At 42.2% G+C, this 15,211-nt stretch overlaps 4 protein-coding genes across 5 annotated transcripts; 2 read left to right on the top strand and 2 right to left on the bottom strand.

Annotated features, from left to right (window-relative positions):
* The first annotated feature begins 409 nt into the window (after positions 1–409).
* LOC6596560 (protein valois) lies at positions 410–1,853 on the top strand. Its single transcript, XM_002021705.2, has 3 exons — positions 410–963; positions 1,018–1,394; positions 1,463–1,853. Exons 1-3 carry the CDS (start codon positions 424–426, stop codon positions 1,647–1,649), a joined length of 1,104 nt encoding a protein of 367 aa, XP_002021741.1. The 5' UTR covers positions 410–423; the 3' UTR covers positions 1,650–1,853.
* A 318-nt stretch (positions 1,854–2,171) lies between these two features.
* Positions 2,172–4,635, bottom strand: LOC6596561 (ovarian-specific serine/threonine-protein kinase Lok). Of its 2 annotated transcripts, none has more exons than XM_026987430.1 (6): positions 4,278–4,635; positions 4,037–4,194; positions 3,856–3,964; positions 3,339–3,779; positions 3,052–3,286; positions 2,172–2,988 (listed from the first exon to the last, which is right to left on the bottom strand). In XM_026987430.1, the coding sequence occupies exons 1-6, from the start codon at positions 4,471–4,473 to the stop codon at positions 2,679–2,681; spliced, it is 1,449 nt and encodes a 482-aa protein (XP_026843231.1). In that variant the 5' UTR covers positions 4,474–4,635; the 3' UTR covers positions 2,172–2,678. The 2 variants fall into 2 exon arrangements, with proteins under 2 accessions (XP_026843231.1, XP_002021742.1); XM_002021706.2 differs by having other exon boundaries at positions 4,329–4,632.
* Positions 4,636–5,152: 517 nt separating this feature from the next.
* Positions 5,153–8,036, top strand: LOC6596562 (condensin complex subunit 2). Its single transcript, XM_002021707.2, has 4 exons — positions 5,153–5,178; positions 5,242–5,668; positions 5,736–7,289; positions 7,357–8,036. The coding sequence occupies exons 2-4, from the start codon at positions 5,351–5,353 to the stop codon at positions 7,699–7,701; spliced, it is 2,217 nt and encodes a 738-aa protein (XP_002021743.2). The 5' UTR covers positions 5,153–5,178; positions 5,242–5,350; the 3' UTR covers positions 7,702–8,036.
* A 4,415-nt stretch (positions 8,037–12,451) lies between these two features.
* Positions 12,452–13,891, bottom strand: LOC6596563 (short neuropeptide F). Its single transcript, XM_026987557.1, has 4 exons — positions 13,753–13,891; positions 13,237–13,691; positions 12,956–13,177; positions 12,452–12,898 (listed from the first exon to the last, which is right to left on the bottom strand). The coding sequence occupies exons 1-4, from the start codon at positions 13,868–13,870 to the stop codon at positions 12,866–12,868; spliced, it is 828 nt and encodes a 275-aa protein (XP_026843358.1). The 5' UTR covers positions 13,871–13,891; the 3' UTR covers positions 12,452–12,865.
* Between the last annotated feature and the right edge of the window lie 1,320 nt (positions 13,892–15,211).

The raw sequence follows: 15,211 nt of genomic DNA on the forward strand, positions 1-15,211 counted from the left end.
AGGTGGAGCCACTAAACAAGTATTAATTTCGCGAGAGCAGTCTCACCTCACCCCCTCCCATGGACAGATAACGTTATAAACCAAAAGCCATACATTTAACTCAAACGATCCGTTTACGAGGTGTCTTAAATGAAACATTTACTGCCACAGACTAAACGCCACAGTTATCATATTAATATAATTTTGGGATCCAATTGCGAGCGTTTTTTGGGTTAATACAAATTAATCGTTGTGTGTTTCCAGACTTGACTGGACTCGTACTTGAAGTAGTTCGAATACGATTGAGTTTCAAACCATCGCAAGATGCATCGCTATATCGATATAACAATCGGGCCGCGGATTTCCTTTTACCCATCCCTGGCCGCCACATTGGCTTTCTTGTTGTTATTTTTTGCCCCCGCTGTTAATTTGTTTTCGAATAAAATGTTTCCCCAAAAAATCTCTGAGCTATATCGCAAGCCTGATAGCCACCAACCGCCGCCAAACATAGAGCTGGCCGGCAACCTCGAATATCCCAATCTCAACGCTGCCGATCTGAGTGCACGCTTGGAGAATCTTTCGATTCGGCTGCATAGCTGCTGGGACAGCATTAGCGTCAACGAACATAACCACTTTGCCCTCGCCACCAATCGCCGGAAAGGTTGCGAGTGGTGGGGCGTGTTCTTTGGCCACTCGGAGGACAATGCGAAGCACATGACCGAGAAGAATGCGGACTTCAAACTGCAGTCAACCCACACGGTGAACATTGTTCGCTATGCGGAAAACAACGTGCTGCTGGCGGCACTGGGAGATACCAAACTGCAGGTCTGGTCCACATACTCAAAGGTGCGGAATCCCGTATCCCCGTATTGCCTTTTTATGATCGGCGAATCTGCAGCCCATCCATCGGCCATTAGCCATTTGAGTGTGTTCAAGGCGGATCAAAAAATGGCTGTAACCGCATCTCCAGATGGTACAATAAATGTAAGTTCTATAGGGACTAGAGATTCTTTACTCACCTGGAACGCTCTCTTTTAGATTTGGAACTTCGCTGGGGCAGATCTGGAGAGCTCTTACCGCACAAACTATGCTCACACGGACAAACTCACGGGCATGGCCACACCTGTGAGCACTTGCGACCAGTTTGTTACCTGTGATCGTGGGGGTTGTGCCCGCATTTGGGACGCTCGTGCCGTGGCACCATCTTCCATGACCCTCTACAACGACACTACTCATATGATTAGCTTCACCTGTGCCGCCTGGGCAGGACCCACGGAACTCCAGGGCGATAACTACATTTACTTTGGTGATTTCGATGGAAATGTCCATACCATAGACATTCGTGTCCCCAAGAAGTTCCAAGAGACGATGGAGTACTTTGATGACAGCATTATCTCACAGCTTTCGATCAATGGGTGCGGCTCTAGATGTAATATATGCTTAGAAATGTACGGAAGAGCTAACCATTTTTCTTTATTTGCAGACCCCATTTGGCTGTCATGAGCAATCAGCCTGCTGGCGTGAAGATAGCCAAAATGAATGGAAGCCATGAGATTATCTATACAAATAAGGACACGCATGACCGTCTGACGGACGCCGTTTGGACAGATGCACAGACACTACTTACCATTGGACATGGCCGTAAAATGGTCAAACACATTATACCTTAGGTTTTTATATATATTTTTTGTAATATTAGGACCTGTCCTGATTCAAGTGATATTTGTTTACCATTTATATACAAGAAATGCACTTTACTTCAAGGGATTTGTATTATATTAATACAAATTCGTGAAGATATTTTTTTAAGAGTATTTTTTTTCTTGTTGAAAGAAATGAACAAATTAAATATTGTCTTGAGACTTGCCTGTAACACTGTTTAACATTATAAATCTAATCATATATTCTTTAAACATGGCTCAAGAACAAAATGGCTTTATGATTTTATTATAAACCATTTGGGAAAACACTGGAGATGTATCCTTTCTTTTATTTTCAAATCAGTTTCCTTAAGGAAAGATTACCAAATGTTTCAACCAAAATAGTTGCCTATTTTGGGGTCTATTACATTTTTCTTTCAACTGTTCAACAAAACGTTTAATAATAATAATAATAAACAAAAATATGACACAACTACTGCTAATAGAATTTACTTATAATCTTCATATATAAAAATATAAATTTTCCATAAATTCGTTGTATAAATTCAAAATCTTTATTTCAAAGGCTCTCGGGTAATTTTCAACCAAAAAGTCAGATTGTAATTCTAATTAATAATTTGTGTTTAGTTACTAAACAATCAATGCGCATCATCATTTGGAATGGTCTTATATGATCTGATCGGAACAATGCTTCAGTTTTGGTGTCTTTGATGTCCTGTCCTGTCAGTGGGGGATCCCTTACGCAAGCAGAGTTATGTAAAAGGCCAAGTACTGGGTCATCAGGAAAAAACATACCATTCCTTAAGGATATAATGGTTTTCTTATGTACAACTAAATGCCAATCAACAGGTTGATTTGTGGCTATCTTACAACAAACAAAACGTAAAAACTAAACAACCGCAAAAAAATACTTGATTTCGAAACACATTTCACGCATAAACAGAGCGTATCGTCTTGGCTGCGGCAGAGGGTTTTTTTTTGGGGTGGGAAAAATGTCCTCTTAATTTTTCCAGAAAATTAAAACCTTTTCCCGCTTAGCTATCGCCGCGAACGCTTGGTGGGTGGCTCCAGGAAATTATTCTCTACCTCATCGATCTCCATGCTGTCGAGTTTCATTAGCTGCTTGGCCTTTTGTAGCACTTTTGTGTCTCGCAGCCAATTGGCTTGCAGTACATCATCGATTGAGGGTCGCTTCTTGGGATCCGTAATGAGCATTTGATTTATCAAGAGCTTGGCACGCTGCGATATACCCTTCCAGGCAGGGTGTCGGTAGGCAAATTTACCCTTTTTTATTTGCTCAGCTGCTGGAGAGCCGTACTCATCGGAGAAGGGCAATGTGCCACTGAGACTGCAACAGGAGAAAGCCGTTAGAAGCGTTCTTTAGACGGGTACACAAAAAAGATTATCCCACCAGGTAAACAGAACTACACCCAGGCTCCAAATGTCCACCTTCCTGGTGTAGGCCTCTCGTCCGCCTGTGATCAAAACCTCAGGGGCCACATAAAGCGGCGTGCCACAGAGTGTCCGCATCACAGAGTCCTTTTGTACAAACTTGCTTAGCCCAAAGTCAGAGACTTTGAGAAGTGTGTCCTCATCCCCCGACTCTAGCAGAACATTATCTGGCTTCAAATCGCGATGTGTGATGCCTGGAGAGGGAGAAAATCAATCAGAATCCTTGGAAATGTTCCCAAAACCCACCTCTATCGTGTAGATATTTAACAGCATGGCACATTTGGTAGAAATATAGTTTTGAGGTCTCCTCCGACAGCAGTTTTTTGCTGATGATGCGATTAAGTAAGTCCCCACCGCGCATAAACTCCAGGACCATATAAACCGAGTCCGGTTTATCCACAATATCATGCATACGCACCACACAAGGGTGGGTGAGGTTTTTCATAATCTTTGCCTCATTGAGAACCCTTTCGGGATCGCTGAGATTCGTGCTGGGTCGTGCACTGCCCGCCAGCATATTTTTCTTAACAATTTTCATGGCAAACTGTTGGCAGGTGCGCGTCTCATACACCAAACGCACCAGACCGTAGGCCCCCGAGCCCAGTTTACGATTTACAGAATACGTTTTGGTTATCTCTTCGGGCAGGCCGATGGCCTCATTCGGGCTGAGATCCTTGAACACAAAGGCTACAAAGGGCGGAAGCAGGTGCAAAATTAGTTGCAAATTTCACTCTGACTCTCCGCTACTGGCAGATCCCCTTACCTTTGTATGTGGGATGGGCAATTGATATGACATCGTCGTTTTTCAAAATGCGCATGTTATTGGTGCCAATTTTTTCATTATTCACAAAAGTCCCATTGCGTGAGAGGTCCTTGGGTAACAGGAGAACAAAAGATGAGGACTTTAGGTATACAATGGTAGGGTGCACCCATAATATATCTACCTGTATATAGACCGGATTTGTCAGCTCACAATTTGCCCGCTTTATGATAAAATGCACTTTGGAAATGCGCGTCAGGATTTTCTCAGGCAAATCTTTGAGGGTCAGGACCAAGTCATTCGCCTCTCCACGTCCAGCCTTGAATTCGTCATTGTTCAGATCTATAGGGAATACATAGTACATAGATTAAACATATGATAGGACTGTTTAGGATCACGAAGAACAAAGACTTTTGGATGGTTACCAACAGAAAAGGACGAATGCGTATACACTATGCGGTAGTTGGAGCTCGTACCCAGCGATTTGATTTTGATATTCTTTCCGTACAATCTGCCCCACACGATCCTCTCCATCGGTTGGCTCTCCACCTGCGTCCAAATGTTGGATGCCTGGCTCTGGGTGGCCCCTTGGGTCCCACCTTGTGTGCCGTCGCGTGCCATTATTTCAAGCGCAATTCTCCTTTTGGTCGCAGGTTTCTTGGAATAAACTGCGCAAATGGGAAATGTTCTGTTATCCCTGCTACTCTCACACACACAAGCACACGCAAAACTATTTGATAAAAAAAAATAAGAATCAGACACAGCTTCGAATTGGAAGGCACTGCTTTATACGATTTTTAAACATTTATTTGGATTTTAATTAATGAATTAACTAATATTTTAACTTTTTCATACAAAAACAACGATAAGTATCAACAAAAACGACATTGAAAGTGCGCCCGACGACGATCTGCAAGTTTGTGGTTGTGTGTGTGTGTGATTTGCCGCCATTCAGGGCTGCAGAGATAACAAATATAAGTATCGTATCGATGTCTTGCACAATTGATCGAAACTATCGATAGAACTTTGGAAATGTTTTGACAATGCACATGATTGTAATTTTTGATATTTAATTTGTATAGATCAATAAATTTAATTGGTAAGAAAAATTAATTTGTTTTATTTCTTACTTGCTTTACGGTAATGAGGAATTTTTAATTCATGAATTTCGTTTATTAATTATGCCAGCCCTGAGCGTGTGAATGTGGATTTCCAGCCCTGAAATGTTAAGCACTCACTCTCCATCCCTAGATTGCGGCGTCGTTTGAAAGAAACTGTAAACCAATACCAACGCAGCGATCAAACGAAATACACAAAACGAAATTGGTAAAAATAAGCAACAAAAGTTATAGAAATTGTTATAGAAAAACTATATTCTCTCCTTGCAAGGCGGACAACAGCATTTGGCGTCCCCTTGTGATTACGCACACCCAGGCATTGGTATTTTCGTTAATTTTGCGCGTAAAATCATCGACCAGCAAAGAGGCATCGAGCAATCATGACGTTGCCTCGCTCGGAGACGCCACTGCGTCGATCTGCAGTGGGCAGCTACCGGGAGAGCATGGCCCGGGACATAACAGTGATCAATGACGACGAGGCCGAGCGGCGGGAAGCACGCCGGCGAACGCTGCTGGTTCAGCAGGACACGCGCAAGAGTTCAGCTCTCGAGTCCATCGAGGAGAACGAGACGATACGCTCCTGCGTGGATCTGTACAACTGCAATAAGCTCAGCAAAGACAATGCCTGGCATATGTCGCTGATTGATTCGCTGGCCACTCTAATGGATCGCCATCACAAAAAGCTAAGCAACTTCAAGGTGCGTTTTACTCTTTGCTCCTCTGACCAATCTGCAGAGTTCCTAACCTACCTTTCTACATTCACAGATGGCTGGCTCTTCGCTGGAGGCCTCGTCCAAGGTCTACGGCCTGCGTGTAGACTCAATATACATCGATGCAATGCGTATATCGGCGGGCTTGAGTGCTCGCACATTGACGGACAAACAGATAAACGATGCCGACGCGGATGATGAGGGCTTACCTGAAGGACCTCCAGGTGATGGCGAAGGTGGCGATGCGGCTCCCAGTCAACAGCAGCAGGCGGCACCTAAGCCCAAGCGCCAGAAAAGGAATTTATCAACGGTGACAAAGAACAAGGAAACGTTGAATGCCCGTTTGGACATGGTGCCCATGCAGGATGCGGTTTTTGGGAAACTCAATTCGACGGTGGGTTCCATCAATGCCTCCAATCGCCTGATGCACAACATTCTGCCCAGCGTAGACTCTGAGATGCGGCTACGCACGACCCACAAATTCTGGGATTCGACGGAGGAGACGGATGAGCTCATGGACAGCGAAACGCTGAGTGCTGGCACCAAGGAGTGGGCCAATGAAGAGTTGTGCAATGCGGAATGGCTGCCTAAGCTGTACAACCATATGGACAAACTAAATCTGCGGCCACTCCACACGGGCTACGTGATAACCAGTGCCCCCAATCCCAAGCCTCAGACGGGATCTATTTCAGAGGCGGCCCCCACATATGATGACGATGATGAGGGGCTGGACAATGCGGACGACTTCGGTGTGAATCCCACAGATATATCCGTGGCCTTTGATATGAACGCTGAGTGTGAGCCCATGCCGGATATGGAAGCAGGTCCTCCCATTATCCTAGAAATACAATCCAATGATTTGCAAGAACTCACCGCCGAGGAGCAGACGGTCGTCAACAATTGCCGCCGTTTGAGGAAAACGGCCGAATTTATTGACGACCTAAGGCCAGTGGATGGTGTCACTAGGCTGGACTACTCCTACAGACCCATGGAGCAGATCTCACAGTTTTGGGCGGGTCCAGCGCATTGGAAATTCAGGCGCACTCGTCCGCGCACCACTCTGGCCCAGTCGAATGGTCCTATGGATGCTGTGACTGCTGCCAAACCAAAGAAAACGGCGGCAGCGGCCGCCAAGCGACGCATGAAGGAGGTGCAATATGGAAAATTCAAAGAGGAGTTCTTTCAGCCCCTCGATGCCAATATAAAGCAGCGAAAGGTCAACTATCAAAAGAAATGGGATGCCCGAAAGCTGGTGCTGCCCACGAAATTCAACTTTGAAGCGGATTACTTTTTCAAATACGATTCGGCGCCGAGTATAAAAGTTAGCCAGAGATTTGGTGAAGCCGACCTGGATGAGGGTATGGGCAACGATATGGATATGGATGGGGGCTCACACCACGGCGATGCCGACATAGAGCTCTTTGACAACGAACATTTCACCACAGATGATCCTGTCATGAACCGAATGTCGGGAGCGGGCATTGAAGATCCCATGGACATGATGAATGTGGATTTATGTGAGGGTATGCCCAGCCAGAGCCAAAGCATGCATGTGGGTCAGGATACAATCGTGGAGATAGCCACCGAATATGAGGGTGCACCGAAGCAGGTGGGTCATTGGAGGATATGCTACTCCCAAGGGTGTCTAAAGTATCACATATTGTCATATTTTTCAGGTCACCAAAGTGATTGTGCCATTCGCGAGGCGCGCCAAGGTGATCGACATGAAGAATCTCAAGAAAAACTGCAATTCTCTGATCCAGAAACAACTCCTCAGTCCTGTCGACGAGGCATCGATACCCTCCCACCCAGTGCCAAAGGAAGAAAGCTACGCGAAGGGTACCGCCAGCTTCCAGGAGCTCTACCGAACGTTGCCTGATATGTTGAATGCCAAAATGAAAGATTCTCTGTCCCCATCGGTGGCCCTCTACGCGGTTCTCCATTTGGCCAACGACATGAAGCTGCGACTCATTCCACAAGAGAATCTAGAGGATTTTCAAATCCGGCAAGTTCTGGATTAGCATTTAATGACGAAGTTTTTAATTGTGCCCCCAATTAATGTGTTTCCTTAAACTGACGAATCGTATAGTAAATGACGTACCCTCTAGCATTGTATCAGTATTTCCCATTACCCCCCTCCCAAAATGAAAGTCAATCTTACCTCAATTTTAAGCACATTTTCATTCAACAAACGAAACGAAACGAAGCAGGGCTCATCTCCAATGTGTTCTCGGATGATTTTTTAGTTCTATCAGTCAAGCGGTACCCCGTGTTAAGTTCTAAGATTTATAACAATAGAAATGTGTGTGTTACCATATAAACAATAAAATATTTTTGATATGTGGGTACAAACCTTACCATATTTTGAACATTTTTTGAGTTTGTAGTACATGGAATTATACTTTGAACCCTCACACGCACCCACTACCGCCCACCGCAGGGCTGACCGAGGAGAGAGAACTCGCATTAAAGTAAGAGTAGTGGAGGAGGGAGAGGGTGAAGATGAGCCAAAAACCAACTACATTTCCAATAGGGCTCTCCGCTTCAAACATATCTTCTAGATCTCTGATCACATGGCTGCATCTAAGCCTCTATTACTCCCACACACTCTCACCAACAGGTGTCCAAAGGTATTCTCTATATAAATGGAATAGAAGCAGCGGGAGAGAGAATGGATGAGCGATCTTCAATTTTTCGGTTCGGCTTGCACGCGTTCAATGCGTTAATATTTGTTTTGCAATTTGTGATAGTGTAGTGCAGTGAAGAACATACAAATTCCTGTGATTAAAGTGCTAAATCTAAGAAATTGTGAATGCGTCTGGTGCGGGGGCGAAGCAATGACAAAAAATGGTAGGAAAAAGGCAGATCGTGGGTACAAAGAAGCGGAAATATGTGAAAGTGCAGTGCAATAAGTATTATATGCATTATTGGAAATTACCAAAAAGGCACCAATAAGGTACCGTTATGTCGGTGGTCGCACTAGGTCATGCGGTGCATACATATGTACATATGTGTGCGTGTGTGCAAATGCAGAAAAGCAGAAAAGGTCTTCCATGTAGTAGACGGAGAGAAGATTAAGAAGATCAAAAGGGAATACGTGACTCCGTCGGCGCTCTCCTGCCAAGATGCCTCCATGCAAGGTGGGCGATTGGATATGTCGATCTGTCTCGTTCGGGGCTTCAACAGCTTAAAATATGCGTGTTTCCTTGGAGTCCTACCCTAATGGCTTGTCTTATTTTAATGAAATCAAAGCTCATGCTATCATATCTCAGGAAAAAGGTGGAAATGTGACAAGTGTGTGAAAGTGCAGTGTATCAGTGTTTTTTTTGTATGCTAGTGCTCTTGGTACCGTTACGTTTGTGTCGTTTCGTAAAATTCGGAAATCTTCGTGCGGTCCCGAAATCTCACGTTTTCGTTCTTTGTTCATCGCAACCTCGTCTCGAAATCGGCTCCCCCTTGGAGAGTGAAAAGAACAACAAATGAATTTTGCAAGATCAAAAAGAGAAGACAATAATAAAGAAGAGGAGCCAAAATAAATGTAATAACGGTGAGTGGGACCCTCTCTTAAGTAATAAAGTCTCCTTCTTGGAGACCTTGTCTTTTCAAAGTAAATCTTTCTCTTAAATAATTTTTTTTCGCTAGACAAGCTTCCGTCGCGCTGTTCTTCTTCAGTGTCATGTGTCGTCTTATCCTCGGCAAACCCAAAAAAAACTTTTGCATTAGTTTTTTGTGGGGGCGACGGTGGTAGGGGGTGCGCGTCTCAGACAGAAGCGGAAGCAGTTGTTACCATTGTTTGCTGTTGTTGTTGCTCTTTCATTTGCATATGCACATGTGGGCAGGGATTCGGGGGGCAGGCGGTGGGAGGCAAAGCAATTCCGAAGGCGTTTGCAAGCGTTTTTAATCGCAAGTTGTTTCTGTCGCGGCCTGAAGATTGTTTTTTTGTTTGTTTTTGGATGCCCTTCAAGAGAGGGTATAACTATTCTGGAATGATAAATGGAAGAAAAGCATAGAACCAACCGATATAGAAATTTCCTTCCATCCGTCCGTGATCAAAATCAGCTGACTATAGCTCCTGTATAAACGTTGGATTTTTAAGGATATTTATACATTCGGCTCCCAAAGTTTCCTTCCTCCCTGCTGTAGCGCGTGTGTGTGTGACACATTTGTACCGTTTTCTCGCTTGAGAGTATGCGTGTGTCCTGGAAAACTTTCGTGTATTTGCAGAGCGCTTTTAGGCCACGTTTTGCAAGCGTATGTCTGTGTATGTGTGTTTTAAGAGTATGTCTGTAATTGCATATTATTTGCATAAATATTTACCAAGTACTAAGTAATGTAAAGCTGTATCTCACACACATACATAAATACTATATACCGTTATACCGTATGTGCAACAAAACAGAAACAACATTTAGACAGAACATTTAAAAACAGGTCGCCATAAAACTTTTGACATTAGCAGCAAAAGGATGCCAGGGAAAAGTCAAACTTTCAAGAGTTAAATGTGTGGATCTTATGTCGCATTTTGTTGGAATCTTTGGCTATTAGCAGGTTGCTGTGGCTAGAGATTTAAATACGTGAAAATCCATAGAAAGGAGAAAATAAAATAAATAAATAAAGGCGGGAGTTTTCTACATTAATTTTTTACAATTTTTAAAACTTTTCTTTCCGCCAATTAATAGTTGAAACTTTGTAACATTTATTTAGACAGAATATATAACGAATTAAAGTTAATTATCCACTAATTTACTCCTACAACTACACCTATTACAACTTTCGTAGCTTACCAATTTCATGGGACAACTTTTCATGAATAAAACGCGCGATTGCAGTGCATTTTCCAACTTTTACCTGCTGCAAACGCCCAATACCTGCTCGAATGACCCAATAAAAGTGCCAACAATTATCAACTTGGATTCCCAGAGCGTCGGATGACACCAGAGCAAGAGTGTGTATCCTCTGCAACACGATTACGGCCACAAATGTGAGAGAATTAAGCCAGAAACCAAACAAGAAACAACAGGGAACTCTGATGAAAATGGCAGATGCGGACAAGGAGCCACAACATTCCGGCAATGAAAATGGGCAAAGACAAACAGAGACATTTACAGGTGCTTTCCACCTGTGGGGGCGAACCCTTGACACAGACCCAAACTCCTGTTACATTTTGTTGTTTGTTTTTCGTAATTAACTTTTCAACTCCAAATGCTGTTCTGAAATTTCTCTCTCTCTCTTCTGTTTCTGTAAATGGAGCGCGTTTTATATTTTTTTTTAATGACATTTGACATTGGAAATTCGACACGAAAATGCACTCAATTGCGTGTATTGTAGTAGGTTATGGTTGTGTGACACTTCTGTATTTTGGGACAATATTAGGCAATTCGGGAAACATATTTTCGATGGTTGTTGTACAGCAGAAAAGGGGGTAATGCTACACATGAGAAATTTTCTCTGATTTTTGTGATTTATAGGGCATGGCCCTATCTTCTGGGCATAGGATAGTGCGCTCCCGCTCACACACACATGTATAACAGGGATCGGAACCATAGAATAACAGTTTTGTTCCGTTTCGCGAATGGGCGCGTGCCGATCGCTGCCTTAGGGAGTTGCGATTTGCAATTTATTGAGTGATTTTATTGAATTACCTTTTGGTTTCTCCATGCAAAGAGGTGTTTTCGAAGCTATTTTCAACATACTTCTGGCAAGATCTGATCTGAAATGTTTTCCATAATTTTGTATAAGCCAAAATCCCCATAGTTTCCTCCCAAATACACCGAAATGAAATAAAAACACTTTGAATTTTTGACTCCTTCAGAGTTTCACCGTAGGTATTATAGGTATTTATTATATATATATATATATATATGTATATATATATAGCATATAGATCGAGTAAAATATGTACGCGTTCATTTTGTGTGTGTGTGTGTGTTACTCTTATTTACATTTACATTCATATGATATTTAAGGGTATATATATATATATACTGATATACTCCGTTCTCTGAGCTCTCTGTCTGTGGGGGAAAGTGTTTTTTTTTGTTTCCTATATGTTTGCTGTTTTTGTTAAACAATAATTTCAATGATGGTGTAAATTAAATATACAAAAATGTGTGTCAGAAACAACATTCGATTGTATCTTTTTTGTGTTTTTGTTTATGTTTGTTTGGATTTGTTTAAGTAAAATACATTGATAAAATTGCATCCGATATATATATGTATATTTATATAGTCGTATAATATAATAGTTGATACACACATACACACATATGTATATATAATTCTTTTTTTTAGCACACAGAATATAACAATTGTTGCAGTAATACATCTATATTTTCTTTCCTTCAATTCTTCTTTCGCGGGGGCCTTTCTTCCATGTTTTTCAAACATTTTTTACCTTTTCATATAATATTTATTAAATCGAAAATTTGTTCACTGACAAATTAAATGTTTATATATTTTTTAAATATTTTTATAGATTTTTCTTTTGTTTTTATAACAAATTTGCGCTAAGTTTTAAAGGTGTTTTGTAAGTTTTTATATTTTTTTATATACATTTGAGGCTAGAATTTGTTTGGGGGATCCTTTTTTAAAGTTTTGTTTTTGTTTTTATTGAGCATAATAGGAATTTAGGGAGATTCGAGGCAAACAATTAAAAATATAAGAAATAAAATAACAGAACTGATTTATATTTTCATTTAGTTTGTCAAATAAACCCACCCAAAATTTATATGTATTTATTTTTTAATTTTTTTTTAACATTTATAATCTTGTAGATATTTTTTTTCTGTTTTACCTGCGCGGCGCCTTGTGTTAAAGTTTCATGGACAAATATATATATATATATATATATTTATTTAGGTTTTTTTGTTGCTGCTCAAAAACGAAATGTTAGACATTAATGGGTTAATCATATGTTTAATATATATAGAATTTATATATGTGTTTTTCTGTTTGTTAAATATATGCATGTATTTCTCAGCCATTGACTCTGCTCTTTCCTCCTCCTCTCTCTCTCTCCACTCTCTTTCTCTCTATTTAAAAATTCTCTCAAAAACTGTTTTTTTTTGGGCTTTGGATATTTCGACCGTTTTTTCTAGCTTTCTTTTCTTTTCCCATCATTTGATGTCCTTGCCATTGTCCTTTGGAGTTCCTTTCGCCTTGGCCATGAATATCTGGGATAAGTATTTAATTTTTGGGAGCAATTGAAGAGGTTTCAATCTGCAAAGAAAAGGGCTTTATTGAGGAACAAATTCCTTTTTTCAGAGATTTTCCCACCTTCTGTTCGGTTGCGGGGGCCTTGCCAGTGCTACGACCCCAACGCAAACGCATTGGCTTGCGTGCCTCGCGCTGGAACTCCGATGTGTCTTCATCCAGTTGCGCCTCGGTGTCGTCTCCGTCGTTGGCATAGCCTGCAACGTGTCCAGGGGCGGCTTCGTACTGCTGCAAGGCCAACAGCATGCGGCGCATCTTCTCGGAGTTCCACAGAGAGTTGTAGAGCTGCAAAAGAGAGCATTTCGAATACCGGAAATTTCAAATATATTTTTCAATCATTTCACCTGATCATTATCGGCATTGGTTGCCTCAAACTGGGGCACACTGCGACCCCAACGAAGACGCTGCGGCTTGCGCACCACCCGCTCGTAAAGGCCATCATAGTCGGCACTGAGATCGTCGGCTGTGTCTCCCAATTGCTGCTGCTGCTGGTTGTTGAGGGTTAGTTCACGCTCCAAAAGATCGTCGTAGGCGGTGCGTCGCATCTGTGGCAAGGTGGGGTCGCGGCGTCCGAACCGCAGACGCAGGGAAGGCGATCGAATGGGCTTCTGGTTGACGTCGCCGAACCAACGCTTCTCCACGATATTATTGAGCATGTCCGGATCGCTGCGACCAAAGCGGAGACGCAGCGAAGGAGAGCGCTGGGCCTTGCGCTCCACCTGGTGATTGGGAAAGACCACGGGTCCGGCATACTCCCGCTGGAGGAGATTGTCGTAGAGATTGCTGATGGGCCCGCCACCTGAAAAAAGTATCGGTATTTGGGGGATGGTCGTCCGGTAGAATGGGGAGGAAGAACTCACCTTGAACGACGGGCGAGAGCTCCGCATTGGTGGGCTGGTGCATCATCAGGAGATTCAGCAGACAGCAGATGAGGGCCAAGGCACAGCCGTGACTCAATTGGGGATTGAAGCGGAACATTGCTGAGCTTTTGATCGAGGGAGCTGTAAATGCAAATCAAAGGGGAAATAAATTAGAATTTTTCCCTTTTGATTAGAGATATGTAAGGTTTTTTTGGCTTAATTTGAAGGATTTTTATGTTTTTTTTTCCTGTTTTCTGTGCAATGGAAAACAAGAAAAAAAGAAAACAAACTTTCGAGCAATACAAATTTTAGCCAAAAAACCCTAAAATATTGGTTTGCAAAACTTTAATAAAATTGACTTGTAAAACATTTCCGTCACTTTTCCAGCCACAAAAAGTGTCGTCTCTATTTGGTCACAAATTATGCATGACTGCACCTGAATGGTGCATGCCACCACCTCCCCCCAATCGAATTCTTTTTCTATCATACATGTATTTGTTGCAAATATAAAGCGAAGGGTTAGACAGCTGCAGCGACTGGGCAACCATTAGTGGCAGCATACAATATACTCGTATATTTATATATTGGAATTTTATATTTTATGCGAAGTGAAGGGAAGGCCGTGTAAATGATGTCATGGACTAATGGTTTCTAGCCATTATTAAAAATTGAATGAACTGCGAAGGGTTGTACACGTGTGTGTGTGTGTGTGAAATATAATCCATACATTATAAAATGCCTTGCATGTAGACAAAGGAAGGGCTAGACAAACGGTGAAAGCAGGGGGACGTGTGGTGGAGTCATGAATACAAAGTGAATGGCAATTCAAATGCAACAAGAAACGGGGGAATACAGCTGAGTGTCTAGACAATGAAGTACCCTTTAAGGCACTTAAAGGGAAAGAGACCAAGATAAGGGAGCTGTAATTGAAAAAGAAAAGGGTTCAATGAGCAAGTCATTCAATGCTTCTGGTGGGGTCTCTTGTTTGAATTTGATTTTCGGGTATTTATATAAGCTGATTAAAGAATACAAAAATGTTTTAGAGTGGGTGACTATTCTGTCTCCCTGTTGCATGTTGCACCATGAATACAGCAGGCACTCTTTGCACCCTCCAACTCTCTTGCTCTCTCTGTCTGGCTTGTGGTGTAAATAAGGCTTCATTGGAATTCATTTGAAAATCATCATATGTTTCATTTTACAAGGAGGTGCAAAACGAGGCCAAAGAAAATGGCAATTGAATTATTTATAAGAAGAGGAAGACAGAGAGAGGGAGATACAGGTTAAAGATGGTACTGAAGAGGGGAATAGACTCTCGCAGGGAGATCCTCTGTTGCCATTGAGTTTATAAAGAAAACACAAGTCTAGAAGCCTGATGGATGGCTCACCTTAAGGGCGACACCCCGCAGGCATAAGGAAACAATGGTTAAAACAGTAAAACAAAATAAAAGAGAGAGAGTGG

The sequence above is a fragment of the Drosophila persimilis genome, unplaced genomic scaffold (assembly GCF_003286085.1).
Source record: "Drosophila persimilis strain 14011-0111.01,24,50 unplaced genomic scaffold, DperRS2 tig00000124-arrow-pilon, whole genome shotgun sequence".
Classification (NCBI taxonomy): Eukaryota; Metazoa; Arthropoda; class Insecta; order Diptera; family Drosophilidae; genus Drosophila; species Drosophila persimilis.

What these genes read in the sequence shown, in the direction of transcription:
- LOC6596560 (XM_002021705.2), top strand. Translation starts at nt 424, where the DNA reads ATGTTTCCCCAAAAAATCTCTGAGCTATATCGCAAGCCTGATAGCCAC. An exon ending in CTCCAGATGGTACAATAAAT is followed by an intron (nt 964 to 1,017) that starts GTAAGTTCTATA and finishes GCTCTCTTTTAG; the next exon opens with ATTTGGAACTTCGCTGGGGC. An exon ending in TCACAGCTTTCGATCAATGG is followed by an intron (nt 1,395 to 1,462) that starts GTGCGGCTCTAG and finishes CTTTATTTGCAG; the next exon opens with ACCCCATTTGGCTGTCATGA.
- LOC6596561 (XM_026987430.1), bottom strand. Translation starts at nt 4,473, where the DNA reads ATGGCACGCGACGGCACACAAGGTGGGACCCAAGGGGCCACCCAGAGC. An exon ending in CAAATCCGGTCTATATACAG is followed by an intron (nt 3,965 to 4,036) that starts GTAGATATATTA and finishes CTGTTACCCAAG; the next exon opens with GACCTCTCACGCAATGGGAC. An exon ending in TGCCCATCCCACATACAAAG is followed by an intron (nt 3,780 to 3,855) that starts GTAAGGGGATCT and finishes CGCCCTTTGTAG; the next exon opens with CCTTTGTGTTCAAGGATCTC.
- LOC6596562 (XM_002021707.2), top strand. Translation starts at nt 5,351, where the DNA reads ATGACGTTGCCTCGCTCGGAGACGCCACTGCGTCGATCTGCAGTGGGC. An exon ending in AAAAGCTAAGCAACTTCAAG is followed by an intron (nt 5,669 to 5,735) that starts GTGCGTTTTACT and finishes CTACATTCACAG; the next exon opens with ATGGCTGGCTCTTCGCTGGA. An exon ending in ATGAGGGTGCACCGAAGCAG is followed by an intron (nt 7,290 to 7,356) that starts GTGGGTCATTGG and finishes CATATTTTTCAG; the next exon opens with GTCACCAAAGTGATTGTGCC.
- LOC6596563 (XM_026987557.1), bottom strand. Translation starts at nt 13,870, where the DNA reads ATGTTCCGCTTCAATCCCCAATTGAGTCACGGCTGTGCCTTGGCCCTC. An exon ending in GCTCTCGCCCGTCGTTCAAG is followed by an intron (nt 13,692 to 13,752) that starts GTGAGTTCTTCC and finishes TACTTTTTTCAG; the next exon opens with GTGGCGGGCCCATCAGCAAT. An exon ending in CCAATGCCGATAATGATCAG is followed by an intron (nt 13,178 to 13,236) that starts GTGAAATGATTG and finishes TCTCTTTTGCAG; the next exon opens with CTCTACAACTCTCTGTGGAA.